At 35.9% G+C, this 22,535-nt stretch overlaps 1 protein-coding gene across 14 annotated transcripts in view; it reads right to left on the bottom strand.

Moving 5' to 3' along the window:
- The window catches only part of CEP170 (centrosomal protein 170), a 148,281-nt gene that overhangs the window by 57,992 nt on the left and 67,754 nt on the right, over positions 1 to 22,535 (bottom strand). For 13 of the 14 annotated variants that reach the window (XM_033851783.2, XM_033851798.2, XM_033851801.2 and 10 more), the window contains 3 exons: positions 12,500 to 12,558; positions 12,241 to 12,403; positions 11,001 to 11,135 (listed from right to left, as the gene is read on the bottom strand). In XM_033851783.2, coding sequence (XP_033707674.1) covers positions 11,001 to 11,135; positions 12,241 to 12,403; positions 12,500 to 12,558 — 357 coding nt within the window. Of the gene's footprint in view, positions 1 to 11,000; positions 11,161 to 12,240; positions 12,404 to 12,499; positions 12,559 to 22,535 lie in introns of those variants that run through there. The other variant, XM_033851850.2, reaches the window with a different exon arrangement.

The raw sequence follows: 22,535 nt of genomic DNA, 5'->3' as shown, positions 1-22,535 counted from the left end.
CCCACTGGGGGCAGACACCAAAAACAATGGGAACTACGAACCTGCAGCCTGAGAAAAGGAGACATCAAACACAGTAAGTTAAGCAAAATGAGAAGACAGAGAAATATGCAGCAGATGAAGGAGCAAGGTAAAAACCCACCAGACCTAACAAGTGAAGAGGAAATAGGCAGTCTACCTGAAAAAGAATTCAGAGTAATGATAGTAAAGATGATCCAAAATCTTGGAAATCGAATGGAGCAAATACAGGAAACGTTTAATAAGGACCTAGAAGAACTAAGGAGCAAACACAATGATGAACAACACAATAAATGAAATTAAAAATTCTCTATAAGGAATCAATAGCAGAAACTGAGGCAGAAGAACAGATAAGTGAGCTGGAAGACAAAATAGTGGATATAACTACCGCAGAGCAGAATAAAGAAAAAAGAATGAAAAGAATTGAGGACAGTCTCAGAGACCTCTGGGACAACATTAAACACACCAACATTCGAATTATAGGGGTCCCAGAAGAAGAAGAGAAAAAGAAAGGAACTGAGAAAACAATTGAAGAGATTATAGTTGGAAACTTCCCTAATATGGGAATGGAAATAGTCAATCAAATCCAGGAAGCACAGAGACTCCCATAGGGGAGAAATCCAAGGAGAAACATGCCAAGACACATATTAATCAAACTATCAAAGATTAAATACATAGAAAAAATACTGAAAGCAGCAAGGGAAAAACAACAAATAACATACAAGGGAATCCCCATAAGGTTAACAGCTGATGTTTCAGCAGAAACTCTGCAAGCCAGAAGGGAGAAGCAGGACATACTTAAAGTGATGAAGAGGAAAAACCTACAACCAAGATTACTCTACCTAGCAAGGATTTCATTCAGATTCAACAGAGAAATTAAAACCTTTACAGACAAGCAAAAGCTAAGAGAATTCAGCACCACCAAACCAGCTTTACAACAAATGTTAAAGGAATTTCTCTAGGCAGGAAACACAAGAGAAGGAAAAGACCTACAATAACAAAGCAAAAACAATTAAGAAAATGGGAATAGGAACATACATATCAACAATTACCTTAAATATAAATGGATTAAATGCTCCAACCAAAAGACACAAACTAGATGAATGGATACAAAAACAAGACCCGTATATATGCTGTCTAAAGAGACCCACTTCAGACCTAGGAAAACGTACAGACTGAAAGAGAGGGGATGGAAAAAGATATTCCATGCAAATGGATATCAAAAGAAAGCTGCAGTAGCAATTCTCATATCAGACAAAATAGACTTTAAAATAAAGACTATTACAAGAGACAAAGAAGACACTACATAATGATCAAGGGATCAATCCAAGAGGAAGATATAACAATTCTAAATATTTATGCACCCAACATAGGAGCACCTCAATACACAGGCAATTGCTAACAGCCATAAAAGGGGAAATCGACAGTAACACAATCATAGTAGGGAACTGTAACACCCCACTTTCACCAATGGACAGATCAACCAAAATGAAAATAAATAAGAAAATACAAGCTTTAAATGATACATTAAACAAGATGGATTTAATTGATATTTATAGGACATTCCATCCAAAAGCAACAGAATACACTTTCTTCTCAAGTGCTCATGGAACATTCTCCACGATAGATCATATCTTGGGTCACAAATCATGCCTTGGTAACTTTAAGAAAATGGAAATAATATCAAGTATCTTTTCTGACCACAGTGCTATGAGACTAGATATCAATTACAGGAAAAAAACTGTAAAACTACTAACACATGGAGGCTAAACAATATGCTATTAAACAACCAAGAGATCACTGAACAAATCAGAGAGGAAATCACAAAATACCTAAAAACAAATGATAATGAAAACATGATGATCGAAAACCTATGGGATGCAGCAAAAGCCGTTCTAAGAAGGAAGTTTATAGCAATACAATCCTACCTCACGAAACAAGAAACATCTCAAATAAACAACCTAAACTTACAACTAAAGCAATCAGAGAAAGAAGAACAAAAAACCCCCAAAGTTAGTAGAAGGAAAGAAATCATAAATATCAGATCAGAAATAAATGAAAAAGAAATGAAGGAAACAATAGCAAAGATCAATAAAACTAAAAGCTGGTTCTTTGAGAAGATAAACAAAATTGATAAACCATTAGACAGACGCATCGAGAAAAAAAGGGAGAAGACTCAAATCAGCAGAATTAGAAATGAAAAAGGAGAAGTAACAACTGACACTCCAGAAATACAAAGGATCATGAGCGATTACTACAAGCAACACTATGCCAATAAAATGGACAACCTGGTAGTCATGGACAAATTCTTAGAAAAGCACAACCTTTAGAGACTGAACCAGGAAGAAATAGAAAATATAAGCAGACCAATCACAAACACTGAAATTGAAACTGTGATTAAAAATCATCCAACAAACAAAAGCCCAGGACCAGATGGCTTCACAGGCGAATTCTATCAAACATTTACAGAAGAGCTAACCCCTGTCCTACTCAAACTCTTCCAAGATATACTAGAGGGAGGAACACTCCCAAACTCATTCTACGAGGGCACTGTCACCCAGATACCAAAACCAGACAAAGATGTCACAAAAAAAGAAAATGACAAGCCAATATCACTGATGAACATAGATGCAAAAATCCTCAACAAAATACTAGCTAACGGAATCCAACAGCACATTAAAAGGACCATACACCATTATCAAGTGGGGTTTATCCCAAGAATGCAAGGACTCTTCAATATATGCAAATCAATCAATGTGATAAACCATATTAACAAACTGAAGCAGAAAAACCATATGATCATCTCAGCAGATGCAGGAAAAAGCTTTCGACAATATTAAACACACATTTATGATAAAAACTCTGAAGAAAGTGGGCATAGAGGGAACTTACCTCAACATAATAAAGTCCATATATGACAAACCCACAGCCAACATTGTTCTCAGTGGTGAAAAACTGAAACCATTTCCTCTAAGATCAGGAACAAGACAAGGTTGCTCACTCTCACCACTATTATTCAACATAGTTATGGAAATTTTAGCTACAGCAATTAGAGAAGAAAAAGAAATAAAAGGAATCCAAATCAGAAAAGAGGAAGTTAAACTGTCAGTTTGCAGATGAGATGATACTATACACTGAGAATCGTAAAGATGCTACTAGAAAACTACTAGAGCTAATCAATGAATTTGGTAAAGTAGCAGGATACAACATTAATGCACAGAAATCTCTTGCATTCCTATACACTAATGATGAAAAATCTGAAAGAGAAATTAAGGAAACACTCCCATTGCAACTTACCATTGCAACAAAAAGAATAAAGTAGCTAGGAATAAACCTACCTAAGGAAACAAAAGACCTGTATGCAGAAAACTATAAGACACTGATAAAAGAAATTAAAGATGACACAAACAGATGGAGAGATATACCATGTTCTTGGACTGGAGAAGTCAAAATTGTGAAAATGACTCTACTACCCAAAGTAATCTACAGATTCAATGCCATCCCTATCAAACTAGCAATGGCATTTTTTTCACAGAATTAGAATAAAAAATTTCACTATTTGTGTGGAAACACAAAAGACCCCGAAGAGCCAAAGCAATCTTGAGAAAGAAAAACAGAGCTGGAGGAATCAGGCTCCCTTAATTCAGACTATACTACAAATCTACAGTCATCAAGACAGTATGGTACTGGCACAAAAACAGAAATATAGATCAATGGAACAGGATAGAAAGCCCAGAGATAAACGCACGCACATATGGTCACCTTATCTTTCATAAAGGAGGCAAGAATATACAATGGAGAAAAGACAGCCTCTTCAATATGTGGTGCTGGGAAAACTAGATAGCTACATGTGAAAGAATGAAATTAGAACACTTCCTAACACATACACAAAAATAAACTCAAAACGCATTAAAGGCCTAAATGTAAGGCCAGACACTATCAAACTCTTAGAGGAAAACACAGAACACGCTATGACATAAATCACAGCAAGATCCTTTTTGACCCACCTCCTAGAGAAATGGAAATAAAAACAAAAACACACAAATGGGACCTAACGAAACTTAAAAGCTTTTGCACTGCAAAGGCAACCGTAAACAAGATGTAAAGACAACCCTTAGAATGGGAGAAAATATTTGCAAATGAAGCAACTGACAAAGCGTTATCTCCAAAATATACAAGCAGCTCACACAGCTCAATATCAAAAAAACAAAGAACCCAATCCAAAAAAGGGCAGAAGACCTAAATAGGCATTTCTCCAAAGAAGATATACAGATTGCCAACAAACACATGAAAGGATGCTCAGCATCAGTAATCATTAGAGAAATGCACATCAAAATTACAATGAGGTATCACCTCACACTGGTCAGAATGGCCATCTTCAAAAAATCTACAAACAATAAATGTTGGAAAGGGTGTGGAGGAAAGGGAACACTCTTGCACTGTTGGTGGGAATGTAAATTGATACAGCCACTATGGAGAACAGTATGGAGGTTCCTTAAAATACTAAAAATAGAAGTACCATGTGTCCCAGCAATCCCACTACTGGGCATATACCGTGAGAAAAGCATAATTCAAAAAAAGTCATGTATCACAATGGTCCCTACAGCACTATTTACAATAGCCAGGACATGGGAGTAACCTAAGTGTCCATCTACAGATGAATGGATAAAGAAGATGTGGCACATACATACAATGGAATATTACTCAGCCATAAAAAGAAACGAAATTGAGTTATTTGTAGTGAGGTGGATGGACCTAGAAATCTGTCATACAGAGTGAAGTAAGTCAGAAAGAGAAAAACAAATACCATATGCTAACATGTATATATGGAATCTAAAAAAAAAAAAAGTTCTGAAGAACCTTGGGGCAGAACAGGAATAAAGATGCAGACATAGAGAATGGACTTGAGGACATGGGGAGAAGGCACGATAAGCTAGGACGAAGTAAGAGAGTGGCATGGACATATATACACTACCAAATGTAAAACAGACAGCTAGTGGGAAGCAGCCGCATAGCACAGGGAGATCAGGTCGGTGCTTTGTGACCACCTAGAGGGGAGGGAGGGACACGTAAGAGGGAGGGGATATGGGGATATAAGTATACATATAGCTGATTCACTTCGTCATACAGCAGAAGCTAACACAATGTAAGGCAATTATACTCCAATAAAGATGCTAAATAAATAAATAAGCAAACCTATCCTATCTATCTATCATTATTCATTCATTCATTCATTCATTTTGCTCTCCACATCCTTACAGGTAACAGAGTAACCCTGAGGACAAGGGTTAGTAGTTTCCTACTACCCTTTCCTGAATACCCAAATAAAATGATGTAGCTGAACTATGACGCAATAACTACAAAAAGCTGGCCCAGGGGTATAGCATTTATCATTTACTTGTTATTCACGATTCAAATGAGTATGTTCCCAATTTTCCTCCCTTGTGAAAAAAACTTCACAGTTAATACTGACATGCTTTTAATATGCTTTCACATTATAACACATTAAAAAAGCAGAGATCAACAACTGCACATAACTATGTTTAAGATTATTATTTCCTAAGTTAGTCCTACTTCAAAACTGCCTTTACTCCAAGGACTAGAAACCCTGAGACTTATACAAGTTAACACCTAATTTAACCAGAAATCGCTTATCTAACAATGTTAAGCAGCACAACAGAGTGGTAAGGCAGCATATATGATATGATTAGTGGAAGTAGGGAGAAGATTTGAAATCAGGTTAAGTCCTGTCTCTGTCAGTCCTTAATTCTCATTTTCCTCATTGTTAAATGAGAAAATAATGTCTACCCATAAGATTGCTGTGAAGATTCAGTGAGATAAATTATCCAGAAAAAGTCTGGCACAAAGTAGGCACAAAAATAAATGTTTCTCTTACTTTTCCTCCCCCAACTCTTCAACATAGCTAATTAGGGAAACAAGAAACTAAAACCAAAAATCTAACTCTAAAATAAAAAACCCAAGACAGATATGACAACACCTATATCATCATATTTGTGATCTTTACTACCAGGAAAGTCCTTCACTGAGAACCTTTTTTGACTATTTACTCAGATTATATGTGGCAAATCTGGAGGGGATGTAAAAGCAAGGATTAAGGTCAGACATATTGCACTAAGAAGAGTCAAGTGGTCGAGATAAGACAAAAAACAATCAAGAGCAGACACATGGCTCAAAAACACAGTAGTTCAGAACCATTCATTCAGTATATGGAGCAAACAGTCTTACATACTTCAAGTCTCCCAAAGGCATCACTGTAATGTATCATAGTTCAATCACTGATGTTCATAATGATGCTTCTGAGTCATAAAGCAAACACTTAAATTATATTCAGCCTTCTGTGCTTAAGAAGGCAATGACATGGGTAATTCATTTAATAGAAATATAGGAAATGGTTAAACTTAAAAAAAATTTCAGTTGTAAAAGTAAAGTTCAGTCATCTGGAAAATTCATTATGTAGAGGAATTCATTTCTCTGAAAATGATAAAACCAGATCAAGTGTGGGCCTAGTATGTATGGGAATTGTATGCCCACTAGAAAAATTATTAGGGGTCTTCTAAATTAATATAGAAAAATAAAACAGCTTTCCTCTCTCAGTACACTGACAAAACATATTCTGAAATTTATGAATTTAACATGTATTTCTATTCAAAACCTATTTTGTTTATACTAAAGTAAACTAAATTATATACTAAAATACTAATATTTTATTTATACCAATAGTTTATTATTAATCTCAACTGCTAGATATTTAAACGTATTTAATAACTGATTATGCTAGAATTAATTATGTTTATCTAAATCAGAAGAGCAATATCCTTAAATTCTTAAGGTATTTTATGATTGTGTGACCTTCCAGGGAACTTTATAACATACATAATTCAGAAAATATGTTCCCTTCATTCTTCTGTACTAAATTAAATGAAATATTAAGCTGTGTCGAGATGATAAAGACTATAATTATGAAGGCAAATTCTGCTTAAGATATCCATCCTAGTATATTCAAGTACTTCAAATTACAAAGACTGGGAAACTCCTTTTACCAAAAAGGAACTACAACTCAAAAGTTTTCAAATTTAGTTTAATTAGATTAAAAATCAGTGTAAAAGAGCCAAAAATCTACTCTTCACAGTTGTACACACCTTTTCAAACTGTATGCAACACTTAAAGGCCTTTAGTTGTAACCGAAAATATGTTTAAACCGTTTAAACCAAGTTAGAAGGTAGAAGAGCATACGTGAACTAAAATGAGGATAAATTCTCCTTTAATAGGACTCAAATATTCACACAATTTCAGGAGAACTTGATTGCTCTAATATTTGCTTCTAGGGTTCTTTGGGCTTTAAGGTAAATTGGTAGGAGATTCTGGATACACATGGACCCACAGAAAGGGACACAGAAAGTTACCAGGTAGTAGATTCTCTATTATCATTTTTGGAATGTTCACCTTTCAAAATAAATACTAAGATTTTACATTCTAAAAATTGGTAACCAAGAAGCAAATCACTTTTTGCTTTTACCAAAAAAGCATGCTTAGAGCACAAATAAACTAATCATTTATATTTCATAATCTGAAACACTAAAAAAAACCTTAATTTCAAAATGACCAAGTGAAATAGCATTCAATATACATTTTCAAATTTGATTCTACAATATCTGCTGGCATCATAAATTATTTCAGATTAGTAAACTGTTTCTCTCACCCTATATTTTAAAAAACTACAAATGATAAATCTGAAACAATAACATCCTCATACTAATATAAGAAAGCAAATGAGACTCTCATTAAGGCTTTTAATCAGCTGAATCTGACAGAGTGCTTCAAGCTACTTAACAAAAGACATATATCACTTAATTCCTTCTAACTCAAAAATAATCCCAAGATTATGAGACAGCTTTTGTCATCTGGCAGAAAAGATACTCAATGAGACACGCGACACAAGCTGGTAATCATTTAAGAATTTAGTTTCATTCACATGGATGAAATTACTACTGGATGCTTCACAGTTTGAAATTCATTTCATTACACTTAGGTATGAGAGATCAATTTTTTATGTCAATTTGTTTTTGGAGTGCTTGTTTTAATCTTTATACTCTACGAAGTATATTCTTTTGGAGTGACTCTGTGTGTGTGTGTGTGTGTGTGTGTGTGTGTGTGTGTGTGTGTGTGTGTGTGTGTGTGTGTGTAATGACTGCTGAAATGTTAACTGTGGTTAAGAGCATGGACTCGAGAGTCAGGTACCTGGGTTCAAATCCCAGCTACACTATTTGCTAGCAGGCTGACCTTGTGAATAAATTCACATCACCTTGCCGCCGTTTCCTTATTTATAAAATGGGGATGATAACAGTAACTACTTTTAGGTATCGCTGTGAGAGAATTAAATGATTAAACATATGCAGGGCACTAAGAAGAGTGTCTTGATAAAGGAAGCACCACTGAAGTGTTACCTGTTGTTAATAAGTCATGGTTCTGTCTCCAGGACAAAATTTACATTTACTGTATTTACATTTATTGTAATTACATTGATTGTATCCTAGAAGATATGTATTTCAGATTTCAAAAGTTGTTTTGTGTGTGAGGGTGGAAGGATCTTTAATGGCTAGATAAACTCAGTATCACAATTATTTTCAGAATTTGGCAACAGTTAAATTCTGCTGTGTTTTCTTCTAAGTTAACCACCAATTATTAGTACATTGTTTTTTTTCTCACTCTCCCTTCTCTCCCTTCCTTCCTCTCTCTCTCCCCCTCCCCTTCTCTCTCTCCCTCTCTCTCTTTCTCCTAGGTGGCTCTAGTACACAATGATAATATAATATGTGATCCCTGAAGGAACTTACAGTTTAGATGAGAAGGCATACACACAAAATACTGAAGGAAAGTGTTACATATTAGCAATATATATAAACAGACATACCCTTTAGAATTTTATATTACCTGATTTATGTGTATACATGTCTGTGGGAGAAGAGCAGACAAGAATTAGTCTAATTTATGTGGAAATGCACTGGGAGAGAGCACTGAACAACTGGTAGTGGGATACAAGGCTAAGAAAGTGGGACAAAATTAGAGAGAGCTTTGACATAATATCTATTTGGCAAGCAAAAGGAAGCTACTGTAGTTTCTTAAAGAAAGGAAAAAAATGGCAGCTTAGATTTATTATACAAAATGAACTGCAGAAGGGTTGAAACTGGAAATAGTTCAATTATGATTCAATGGAAAAAAAGGGCAACAGAAGTAGGTAATATAATAGATGAGGTGAAAGGAAGGGAAGACACAAAGATTTCATATAAAGTAGACATTCTTGACTGCCTTCCAAAATCCATTTCCCTTTCCTCCCTCCTAAAAGAACTCCAACATTCCCAGGTATCTCTTAACTCTTCCCTGATACAGCTCATGTGCCTTAGGGGAAAACTAACCCCATATTCAGCTTCAGGATGGGTACGATTGGCTTAAGGATAATCTCATAACCCTTGCCAGGGATTGGTTCAGAAATAAGCAGGTGACCTACTCCTGAACCCATGAGAGGCCAATGAGATGACAAATGTGTTGGACAAATGTGTTGAAAACTTTGGGGAAGGTTTCCAGGGGTTCTTCTAGAAGCGATCTTTGCTATTTCCCACTGGATGTGATCAAAGTAGCATGCACTCCAACTGCTACTGGCAAGCAGCATATGAGTACAAGGGGAAACTCCCTCAGTATGCAGCCACTGTGAATAGAAGGGCAGAGAGTCTGAGAGAAAATAGCTAGCTGATGACACCATTGAGATGCTGCATTAACCAATCCTGAAGAGGTTCAGTTATTTATTTAAGCCAGTAGATTTCCTTCCTGTTTAGTCTCAGGTGGCATTTCTATTATTTGCATTTGAGGGTATGCTAAATAATACTAAGCTTCTGAGCTTGAACATGAAGAAAAAAACGTGTTGGCCACAGAAACAATGAAACTGAGATGGGAATTTATTTGCAAAGTTCACAACTTTCAGTTTTGGGCACTTTAAGATCAAGTTGATAAGGCCAGCTTTCTAAGACTTGTACCCTGGTAAAATTAGAGCATGTTTAAGAACCAGTGCTCTTATTCTCCAGCTAAGAAAAATCTCTTATATACCTTGCAGAATTATGGTCAAAGGTAGAAAGTTGACAGAACTTCTGATGGAATCTATCCTTGACTCAGAGTCAAAGTTGGCTTTCCATACTGCTCCCTGGTGCCTGTATTTAATTCCTCCAGTTCTAATCCTTATCTGCTATTATCACGGAAACTGGCTGTTCATCCTTCAGTGTTGATGTCCTCGTCAAGTCCTTATGTGACACACAACTGATAGCTCCATTTATTTCCTGGAAATCTTGATTTTCTGGCTTTTCACTTAGTTCATTACTAAACTTCTCCAGCAACAAAAGATTATGTTCCTTGACTATTAATCTGAGAATGTGATCCAGAACTATTTCTTCATTCTGGCTGCCGAACAGCTAATCTTGTTGCTACCATACCCCAACAAATTGGGCACGCTGAGATTTTAAAGAAGTTTTAAACTTCATACAACATTTTGAACATAATAAAAAATTTTCATTTAAAAATATGATTATATGTTTGTGAATCTAATGAAAACACACAAAACTAGTTTGTATTTACTATTTTGGTCTAATTAAAACATTTAAAAAATTATTTTAAAATACTTAAAATGCCCAATTATATTACTTAACTATATATCAAGTTTTAACACCCTCATAAATAAGTTAAATAAGGAAAAATATTTTAAATAAAAGTGATTTACAAAGATATTAGAATTAATACTTTGAGAGAATCATTCATAATAAATAAATTTAATTTAAAATGACAATGTCATTAAAACATTCATCAACTATTTCTAACATATTAAAGAATAGGAGACATCTCTTTTAAGGGTAGACAGATTTTTGCTTCGATGATAAGTTCTTCCTAAAATACCTACTTAATGTCACAGTCTGAGATTTTTTTACCTGATGTTCCAGTTTCATGATTTTTCTCTTCAGGCTTGCCATTTGACTTGAAAGCTCTTTGTTCATCCACCTCATCATCCCCCCACCATGATGGCTGCCCATATAATGGAGTACCACGGGGCATAGCAGAAGTATCTGGAAAGAGGTGGGAAAAATCTGTCTAAAGCATATGAAACAGAAAAAAAAAAATGCTTTTGCAGAATGCTAGAATTGCCCAGTTGATTTATTAAATGAAAAAGTACAGGTGACCCCTGAACAACACGGGGTTAGGAGCCTCAACCCTCCCTGCAGTTGAAAAATCTAGTATAACTTATAGTCAGCCTCCCAAATCCACAGTCCCCCCATATATGCAGTTCCACATTCGTAGATTCAACTAAGGTGGATCCTATAGTATTGTAATGTTTACTACTGAAAAAAAATCTGCATATAAGTGGACCTGCATAGTTCAAAGCAGTGTTGTTCAAGGGTCAACTGTATAGTCTAGATAGGTGAAAAGTACTCTAAGTTGAATAACTTAGTATTTGTGAATCTCATTCAATATTGAACATGATGAAATAAATGAAATTCTGCACTGGCTATTATCTAAGTAATGTAAACTGCTATAGCCCAATAGCTTTTTATCAAAGTGTAATTAGTTCTTTGGTATATAGAAATGGCTCATAAATCTAAATATGAAGGATAAAACTAAATTTTGGTATAAATGACCGTTTTTTACTTTTTTTTAAAACCTAAGGGCATTGCACAGTAATTAAATTTAAACTAGTTGTTAACTGGACTAACAGATTTATGTTTGAGCAATCTGGTAATGTCTAGCAGTTTTAAAAATTGCTTTTGTATGAATGGGATTATCTATATAAAATATTTTTTACAGTTCCTGGAATACTATAAATACGATAATTATGATGATGTAGGCATTAGTGGACATTTCCTTTTCATTCATTTCAGTTATAATCCAGAAAAAAATGTAGCAAACATGAAATAATAAAAATACTATAGGGCAAAATATATGTATTTTCTTCAAATATTTAAACATATTAAACGCACCTTCATACAACTGCCATATAATTATAAGTTTTATAATGCTTTCTAATGAAGCACTGGCTGTATTAAAACCCACTCTGAAATTGTCATTATTATCATTAATTATTTTTATAAGGATATGGCCAAGCTTTTGAGAACAAAGCATGCAATTTCTTCATAACTGAGTATATATATGATATTTTGAAAGAGGTTAACTTACCGATGGCTTTTTCCTCAGATTTTAGTGCTTCTGTAGCTTTGTGCGGCACTTCTGCCGCAGTATCTGCTACCTTTGAATCTATGCTTTTGGCACATGCAGATTTCAATAATTCTGATTCTGAAGATTTTTGGGACAATTGAAGCTGAATGGTAAACTTCTCGTGCTATAAAACATTTTAAAATGGAAGTGAAATATACATGAGTGAAATCAACCCTAGTAAATGGTAGATTTACAAAAGAAATAAGTAAAAACTTTTTACCTTTAGAGCTTCTTCAGGGACCCTCATTTCTCCTCGTACTACAGTGAAAAGATTTGTATGTAAACAGGGCTAAGGAAGAATATAATTTCAAAATTCTGATAATCAAGCTTAAAATGATCAAAGATAATATAGAAATTGTCCTATTTTCTACAGGTAGTTACAGTAGAATGACTATATTCCCTTTAAGAATTAAATGTTAAAATATGCTCACAAATATAAAACTTTTCATTTTTAAAGACTAAATAAAATCTTAAAATCTAGCAAGTAATTCTAAACTTAGGTAATCATGGCCTTCAAGAAGCAAATAACTGGATGATTAACTGAAGCACAAAAGACATTTTCAGTTCTCACTAACAATAATGACCACAAAGAGAAAGCAGCTGGATCAAATTATATTGATAGCTAATCACAAAAATCTAAAAAGAAGTATGTCATCAGTGATTACCCAACAGTAAATCCTGAAGGAATTCAATTACTCCTTCTTCACAAGCATTGATAAAATGAAGTTCATCTTGAAAGTGCAAAAGAAATGCTATAATTAGGATCTTAACAGCAACTACAACCACTCCTTCCCCCCCATGAATTGCAATCAGGGTCATACTACATTATCAAACAACTGATTCTATACAGATTAGAACCAAAAGCTAGATATAATGAATGCTTTCATTATTATACCAAAAAGAACAATGCCTCTGTATATTAAAAAGATCTTTCACTAAACAGTAGAGGTCACATTTCTCACCATTACTTAACCCCGTAATGAAAGGACTTTTATAACCACATAGTAAATTCTAGTCTTCTTTACCAATTCAGAGCACCCATGACTTCAAGGGTAGAAAGCTTTAATTACCACGTGGGAGAAAAACAGACTTTCCATGCATAACAAGCAGTAAACTTGTTAACGAGTATTTGACCCATAGTTCTACTCACTAAAATAATAAAAACTCAGAATTTTTTAGAATTGTAAAGCGCTTTGGGAATCCTGTTCAATTCCATTAACCCACCTTCCCATTCTATAGAAGAGGAACTTGAGGACTAACGGGGCAGAACCCAAGATAACAATCTCGTCAAATGAATACCAGGTCCAGGGGTTTCCTATCAGTTTACACTGCTTCCTATAACTGTGAAGTAATAAAATTTTCCTTTTTTGTTATGTACATATGCTGATACACATTTGTTGGTATATATGACAATATACAGTTCATAACTAAGTATAGCTAATAAAAAGTAAAAATCTAGTAACTTTGTTTTACCCCCAAGAAACTTATTAACAGCTGGAGAAGATTCATAGCATTCTTACATTTTCAATGTTAAACACAGCATCTTAAAAATATTGAAAGCCATTTCTATTTCTTTCAATGGGAAACAAATGATTTTAGCCTGTTGTGTTTTCTGATGCTTCTAGATTCTCCTGGGAGAGCTTTTAAGGCTACTCCTCAAGGCTAGTCTGGGGTATTCTCTTTAGATTTAGACTTTTTTAAGATCAAGGAAAACTTAAAAGACGGTGTAACTCATAGGTTCACACACTTTACCTTACAAAAAAATTCCTGTGTGGGGCACCAAAGCCCTCAAAAATCCTTCTGTTTAGGTCATGAATTTACCTGAGAACTCTGGTACGACTACGAGATTTTGAGACTGCCCTAACCTCAGCTTTTCCCTCCAAAGCTACTATCTTCCTAGTGGTACGGGCCCAGGTAACTGTTTCTAACTTGGTTAATTCAGAAAAATGACAATCTAAGGTACAATTACTTATGATGTCAATAAGTTACAAAATATACAATACAGTAATATTAACTATAGTTGTATGTCAATTATATCTCAAAAAATTACAGAAAAAAGTTACATGCTTACTTAAATCTTCCTTACTAAAAATCATTAATCTTTATAGATTATTTCCACATTTCTTTAAATAAGAAACAACTGAAAACCAGACAAAATACATAGAACAATGGTCTGCAAGACAATCAACACCAGGTAACAAAAGACCAATGTCTTGAGTGAAGAGGAACAAAGCAAAGTGAGCGCAATCACTGCCCCAACTCACTACCTTAAGAGAACTTCCAAGTCACACTGCAGGAATGGGTAATCCAGGCAGAACCTGGCACTCTCTGAGCTGTGGAAGACAGAGGGTTGAGAGTCTAGGGAGACCAAGGTTCATGGGACTGACTACTGAAGAGAAGAGAGCTTCACAGAGATAGAATTCCAGAGACTGTTACAGGGACTTGCTCAAGTATTCAGCTGAATGCTGATCAGCACATTCATTTGAGAAACGACTGGGACAAGAACCACTTGAAAGTATTAGAGTGCCCAGTGCTCAAGCAGGGCCAGAAATAGTGTCTAATTACAACAGCCAGGCTGGAAAACCTCACGTATCATGAGCCACTGGATAAAGCAGGGATTGGCAAATTGTTTCTAAAAAGGGGCAGACAGTAAACATTTTAGGTTTTGAGAGCCATATGATCTCTGTTGCAACTACTCAACTCTGCTGTGGTAGTATAAAAGCGGCCATAGAAATATGTGAGTGTATATCGCTGTGTGCCAATAAAACTTTATTTACAAATACAGCCTGAGAGTCAGATTTACCAATAGTTTTGCTGACCCCTACAGCAGAGTACACAGGAAGACCTTGCCTCTGTAGTGGGGAATTAATTAACCACAGACTAATCTTAGAAGCCTAACAAATCTTAAAAGCAAGACTCAACATAATGAATTTGTTTCCAAGTAACCTGTTTCCCAGAACAAAGCTCAAAAATATTTATAGGAATCCAAAAATACATATAATACTCAACAAGGTAAAAATTCACAATGTCTGCCATTCAGTCAAAACTTACAGTGAATGCAAAAATCAATCAAAACTGACCCAGGGGATTCTCTGGTGGCGCAGTGGTTGAGAGTCCGCCTGCCGATGCAGGGAACACAGGTTCGTGCCCCAGTCCGGGAAGATCCCACATGCTGCAGAGCGGCTAGGCCCGTGAGCCACGGCCGCTGAGCCCGCGCATCTGGAGCCTGTGCTCCACAACGGGAGAGGCCACAACAGTGAGAGGCCCGTATACCGCAAAAAAAAAAACAAAAAAGAAACCAAACTGACCCAGAACTGACACAGATGTCAACAAACATGTTAACACAGTTATTATATTGTTTAAAAAAAATAAGTAGAGACTTGAAAGATACCAAAAACAAAACCCAAATTGAACTTCTAGAGCTGAAAACTATACTGGATGGGTTAATTGCAGATTAGACACAGCCAAAGAAAAGTTTAGTAAACAATAATAACAACCCAAATTGAAATGCAGAGAGAACAGATAATTATTAAAAAATAATAAATAGAGCCTCAGTAAGCTAGGAGACAACTTCAAGTAGCCTAATACACATTTACTTGAAGTCTTCGGAAAAAAAATAGGGAGGACAGAAAAAAAAGATCTGAAGAAATAATGGCTGAAATTTTTTCTAAATTTGATTAGAAGTATTAACCCACATATCCAAGAAGCTCAAAAATCCTCAAGCACAAGAAACATGAAGAAAACTACACAAAGGCACATTATAATCAAACTGCTCAAAACCAGGGGAAAAGGGAACCAATGCAAGTGAGAATTCAGTGAGTGGAGCAACAACTTTAAAGTAACTGAAAGAAAAGAAATGTCATTTAGAATTCTATGCCCAGCAAAAATAACTTCCAGTTGGCTTCCCTGGTGGCACAGTGGTTGACAGTCCGCCTGCCGATGCAGGGGACACTGGGATCGTGCCCTGGTCCGGGAAGATTCCACATGCCGCGGAGCGGCTGGGCCCGTGAGCCATGGCCGCTGAGCCTGCGCATCCGGAGCCTGTGCTCCGCAATGGGAGAGGCCACAACAGTGAGAGGCCCGTGTACCGCAAAAAAAAATAATAATAATAACTTTCAATAACTAAAGTGAAGCTTTTCCAGACATAAAAAAGATGAAAGAATTCATCACCAGCAGAGCCATACTATAAGAAATATTATAGGAAGTTCTTTACATAGAAAGAAAATGATACTAGATGAAAACATGGATCTATAAAAAAGGATGAAGAACACAAGAAATGGTAGCTACATTGGTTTAAGATATAAGAGTACAATGGCCATAAAAATCTTAAGATATTTTTCTTACGATTTAAATCTCTTTAAAAGATAACTGATGTTTTACTGATAACAGTGTAGAATGGGATTTGTAACATATATAAAAATGAAATGTATGACAACCATAGCACAAAGGTCAGGACAGAAGAAAGGAAAGTATACTACTGTAATGCTCTTACACTATACGTGAAGTGGTATAATGTCACTTGAAGATACAGCTTAAAATTAAGGATAAAATTATAAATCTTAAAACAACCACTAAAATATTTAAAAAGTGCTACAGTAATAAGCTAACAAAAGAGACAGAATGAAATCCTAAAAAAGGTTCAAATAATCCAAAATTAATTAAGAGAAAAAGAAAAAAAATGGGGCAAATCGAGCACAAATGTCTAGATGATAGATTTAAGTCTAACCACATCATTAAATGTGAATGCTCTAAATCCCCAAATGAAGGCAGAAATGATCAGATTGAATGAAATAGTAAGACCAACTGTATGCTGCCTAATTCAAATGTAGAGACAATAGGTTAAAAGTAAAAGAATGCAAGAGATATTCCAGGCTAACACCAATCCAAAACGAATGTCTAGACAAACCAGATTTCAGAGCAAAAAATAATATTATCACCGACAAAGCAGGTCATTTTATAAAGGGGATCAACTCATCAAGAGGACACAATAATTCTAAATGTTTACATAACTAATAACAGAGTTTCAAATTACATGAAGCAAAAACTTCTGCAAGGAGAAACAAACCCAATTATAGCCCAAGATTTCAATATCTCTTTCTCAAAAACTGATAGAACAAGTAGACAACAAATCAGTAAAATACAGAAGATGCGAACAACACTACCAACTAACCTGGCCTGACATTAATAGAATACTCCAACCAAAAACAGTAGAATACACATTCTTTTCAAGTACATAGAGAATATTTACCCAGATAGACTAGATACATTCTGGGTGACAGGACAGGATTTGAGATATACATAGTATGTTCCTGACCACTATGGGATTAAATTAGAAATTAATAACAAAGTCTCTGGGAAAAATCTCCAAATATTTAGAAACTAAGTAACAAAGATTAAATAACCCAATGATGCAAAGATCAAAAGAGAAACTAGAAAGTATCTTGCATGTTAAAGCAGTACAGGCATACCTTGTTTTATTGCACTTCCGTTTATTGTGCTTTGCAGATACTGTGTTTTTCACAAACTGAAGGTATGTGGCAACCCTGCACCCAGCAAGTCTATCAGAGGCATTTTTCTAACAGCATTTGCTCACTTTGTGTCTCTGTATCACATTTTGGTAATTCTCACGATATTTCAAACGTTTTCATTATTTTTATATTTATTATGGTGATCTGTCATCAGTGATCTTTGATGTTACTATTGTAATTGTTTTGGGGCACCATGAACCTCACCCATGTAAGATGGTGAACTTAATTGACAGATGTTGTGCAAGTTCTGACTGGTCTACCAACTGGCCATTCCGTTCCTCTCCTCAGGCCACCCTATTCCCTAAGACACAATGACATTGAAATTAGGCCAATAAATAACCCTATGATAACCTCTAAATATTCAAGTGAAATGAAGAGTCACACATCTTTCACTTTAAGTTAAAAGCTAGAAGTGACTGAACTTAGTGAGGAAGGCATGTCAAAAGCCAAGACAGAACCAAAGCTAGGCCTCCTGTGCCAGTCAGCCAAATTGTGAATGCAGAGGGAAAGTTCTTGAGGGAAATTAAAAGTGCTCCTCTAGTGACCACATGAATGATAAGAAAGCTAAATAGCCTCATTGCTAACATGGAGTAAGTATGAGTGGTCTGAAAAGAAGATCAGACCACAACATTCTCTTAGGCCAAAGTCTAATCCAGAGCAAGGCCCTAACTCTCTTCAATGAAGGCTGAGAGAGGTGAGGAAGCTACAGAAGAAAAGTGTGAAGGTAGCAAAAGTTGGTTCCTAAGGTTTAAGGAAAAGAAGCTGTCTCCATAACATAAAATTGCAAAGTGAAGCAGCAAGTGCTGATGTAGAAGCTACAGTGAGTTATCCAGAAGATCTAGCTAAGAATTATACTGAAGGTAACTACAATAAACAACAGATTTTCAGTGTAGACAAAGCAGTCTTCTTTGGAAGAAGATGCCCTCTAGGACTTTCATAGCTAGAGAGAAGAAGTCAATGCCTTGGCTTCAAAGCTTAAAAGGGCAAGATGACTCTCTTGTTAGGGGCTAATGCAGCTGGTGACTTTAAGTTGAAGCCAATGCTTACTTACCATTCTGAAAATCCTAGGGCCCTTAAGAATTATGCTAAATCTACTCTGTCTGTGCTCTGTCAGTGTAAAAATAAAGCCTGGATGACAGCACATCTGTTTACAACATGATTTAATGAATATTTTAAGTCTACTGTTTGAGACCTACTGCTCAGAAAAAGATTCCTTTCAAAATATTTCTACTCCATGACAATGCACCAGGCCATGCAAGAGCTCTGATGGAGATGTACAAGATTAACGTTGTTTTCATGCCTGCTAACAACAACATCCATTCTGCAGCCCATGGATCAAGGAGCTATTTCAACTTTCAAGTCTTATTATTGAATAAATACATTTCATAAAGCTGCCATATACAGTGATTCCTCTGATGGATCTGGGAAAAGTCAATTGAAAACCTTCTGGAAAAGACTCACCATTCCAGATGCCATTAAGAACATTCATGATTCATGGGAAGAGATTAAAATATCAACATTAACAGGAGTTTGGAAGAAGTTGATCCCAACCCCCATGGGTGACTTTGAGCGGTTCAAGACTTCAGTGCAACAAGTAACTGCAGATGTGGTGGAAACAGCAAGAAAACTAGAATTTAGAAGTGGAGCCTTAAGATGTGAGTGAATTGCTGCAATCTCATGATACAACTTGAACGCATGAGGAGTTGCTTCCTATGAAGGAGCAAAGAAAGTGGTTTCTTTTTGTTTGTTTTTTGGCTGCACCGTTCGGCATGCGGAACTTCCCTGACCAGGGATCGAACCTGCGCCCTCTGCACTGGAAGTGCAGAGTCTTAACCACTGGACCACCAGTGAAGTCCCAGAAAATGGTTTCTTGAGATGGAAACTCCTCCTCATGAAGATGCTGTGAAGATTTTGAAATGACAACAAAGTATTCAGAATAATGCATAAACTCAGTTGATAAAGCAGCAACAGGATTTGAGAGGACTGACTCCAATTTTGAAAGAAGTTCTACTGTGGAGAAAATGCTATGAAACAGCATTGTGTACTACAGAAAAATTGTTCTTGAAGGGAAGAGTCAATCGATGTGACAAACTTCACTGTTGTCTTATTCCAAGAAATGGCCACAGCCACCCCAACCTTCAGCCGCCACCACCCTGATCAGTCAGCAGCCGTCAACACTGAGACAAGACCCTGCACCAGTAAAAAGATCGGGACTCGCTGAAGGCTCAGATGATAGTTAACATTTTTTAGCAATAAAGTATTTTTAAATTAAGGTATATACAAATTTTTTAGACATAATGCTATTGCACACTTAATAGACTCCAATGTTGTTCATAAACATAACTTTCATACTCATCGGGAAACCAAAAAATTTGTGTGGCTGGCTTTTTGCAATATTGCAGGGCTCTGCAACTGAAACCATAATATCGCCAAGGTATGCCTGTACTTAGGGGAAATTTTATAGCACTAAATGCCTATATTAGAAAAGAAAGATCTTGAATTATCTCAGCTTTCACCTAGAAGAAATTAATAAAGACAGAAATCAAAAAGAAAACAGTAACAGCAAAATTCGATTAAACCGAATTCAATTAAACCAAATTTAAATGGATTTGGGGGAATATTCTTCCCATTTTCCCCACAATATCTGCTCTACCCACAGGATATGCTGTCAGTTAATGGTGACTCCACTTTTCTAATTGTTTGAATCAACTGTACAGTCTTGGGTTCATCCTTGACTCTTTTCTCTTAGTCTACATCCAATCTAATCAAGAATATTACTGGCTCCATCTTCAACATATGCACAGAATTCTATCATTTCTCACTACCTCTGCTTCTGTCACCCTGGTCCAAATCTCCATTATTGCTCACTTGGAACTACTGCCAACTACTGTAACAGCCTCCTAACTGGTCTCCCTCTTTTCACCGCTGCCCACTTAACCCCTTAGTCTTTGAAAAAGAGTAACCAGAGGATTCTTTTAAACATATAAGTCATTATCACATCACTCCTCTGATCAAACCCTCTAATGGCTCCCCATTTCACTTAAAGTAAAAGCCAAAATTCTTATAGTGGCCTATTTAGGGTGATACACTCTGGCTCCCCATATTCTCCTACTCTTCACTGGCTCCAGTCAAACTGACTTCTAAGGCTGTTCCTCAAATATGGCAAACATGCTCCTGGTTTAAGTCTTGCACTTAACTCTTCTATCTGCTTGAAGAGAAGCTTCCCCAGATAGATCCATAAGGCCAGTGTCATTACCTGCTCCATTGCTGGCTTCTTAGTGAAGTCTTAATGAATAGCCTTTTTATTTTTATTTATTTATTTTTTTGCGGTATGCAGGCCTCTCACTGTTGTGGCCTCTCCCGTTGCGGAGCACAGGCTCTGGACGCGCAGGCCCAGCGGCCATGGCTCACGGGCCTAGCCGCTCCGCGGCATGTGGGATCTTCCCGGACCGGGGCACGAACTCGTGTCCCCTGCATCGGCAGGCGGACTCAACCACTGCGCCACCAGGGAAGCCCAGCCATTTTAAAATTATAACTTCTCACTCACCAGCAGTAGCTCTCTGTCTCCCATTCACACTTTTCTCCACAGAATTTATCGCCCTCTATTATCCTTTTTGTGCGTGCTGTCAGTTCCCTCCAACCCCATTAAAGTATAAGCTCCAGGAGGACAGAGACTGTGGTCTGTTTTATTTAGTACTGTACCCCAGACTGCAGGGACTGTGCCTGGCACGTGGGAGACATTTAATAAATAATTGTAAAATAAATGAACTTAGGCTTCCTTAACTGTTACATTTCTGGCTATCTGGAGATAATTACCTCCTTCTAAAGTTTATCTTGATTACTGCAGCATTTTACTATACCTCCTGAGTTTATAGTCATTTCTTAAACTTGGATATTTCACTACTTGCTTTTCCAAATCAATTTCTCTGGTTAGAACAAAGAACTTTGGGCAGATAAATTCTGTTTCTTAGTTCCAGTCTCAATTCATGGTAAAATGTTCTTTCTATTGCTGTGGCATTTTAATTAAACAGTTTTCAATTACAAGGTATAACAGTTTGTAGACTAGCTAACTATTAAACTTAATTTTAATTATGAATAATGCATGATAGTGACTTCAGTCTGGTATCAGAATAAATTTGTTTTTAAAATTTCATCCTATCTAATAAAATTTCTGCCACTGAAACAGCCCAATGTTCATTTATACACAATCTTCAAAAATCAAAAGCAATATGAGATGCTATTTTTAAATAATGAAATCAACTGAGCCTAACCTGAGGATCTGGGTAGTCGTTCTGGCTCAACACTGATTTACAGCCCTGAAAAAGTCCTTGGGAACAAAACATTTGTCCCAGGAATTTTCGACAGAAATATTGTGAGCAAGTATATAAGAAAATATTAGTTCTCTATTAAGAAATCATTATACAATCTATAAAAGATGAGTTGCTTCTCAATAGCTTCTTCTTGATTTAAAATTCAAAGTAAACTTTATAGAGTTTTACTGAAACCCAAATTTCCTACTATTTTCTCATGTTTTGAAACAGCTGATGTCAAATGAATTGAGTTACTTAAATTCAAAATATACCTGTATTTACTTTTTGATGAAACTTATGTTGGTAGAAATAACCCATGAATAAAAGGCTTTAATGCTAATTCCTAATCATTTTACGTGATACATATTTTTTAAAGGATTTAAAATATACAAATCAAAGGTATTAATGTTTAGTGGTT

The sequence above is a fragment of the Tursiops truncatus genome, chromosome 1 (genome assembly GCF_011762595.2).
Source record: "Tursiops truncatus isolate mTurTru1 chromosome 1, mTurTru1.mat.Y, whole genome shotgun sequence".
NCBI lineage: Eukaryota > Metazoa > Chordata > Mammalia > Artiodactyla > Delphinidae > Tursiops > Tursiops truncatus.
This window is presented reverse-complemented; position numbering and strand designations above follow the sequence as displayed.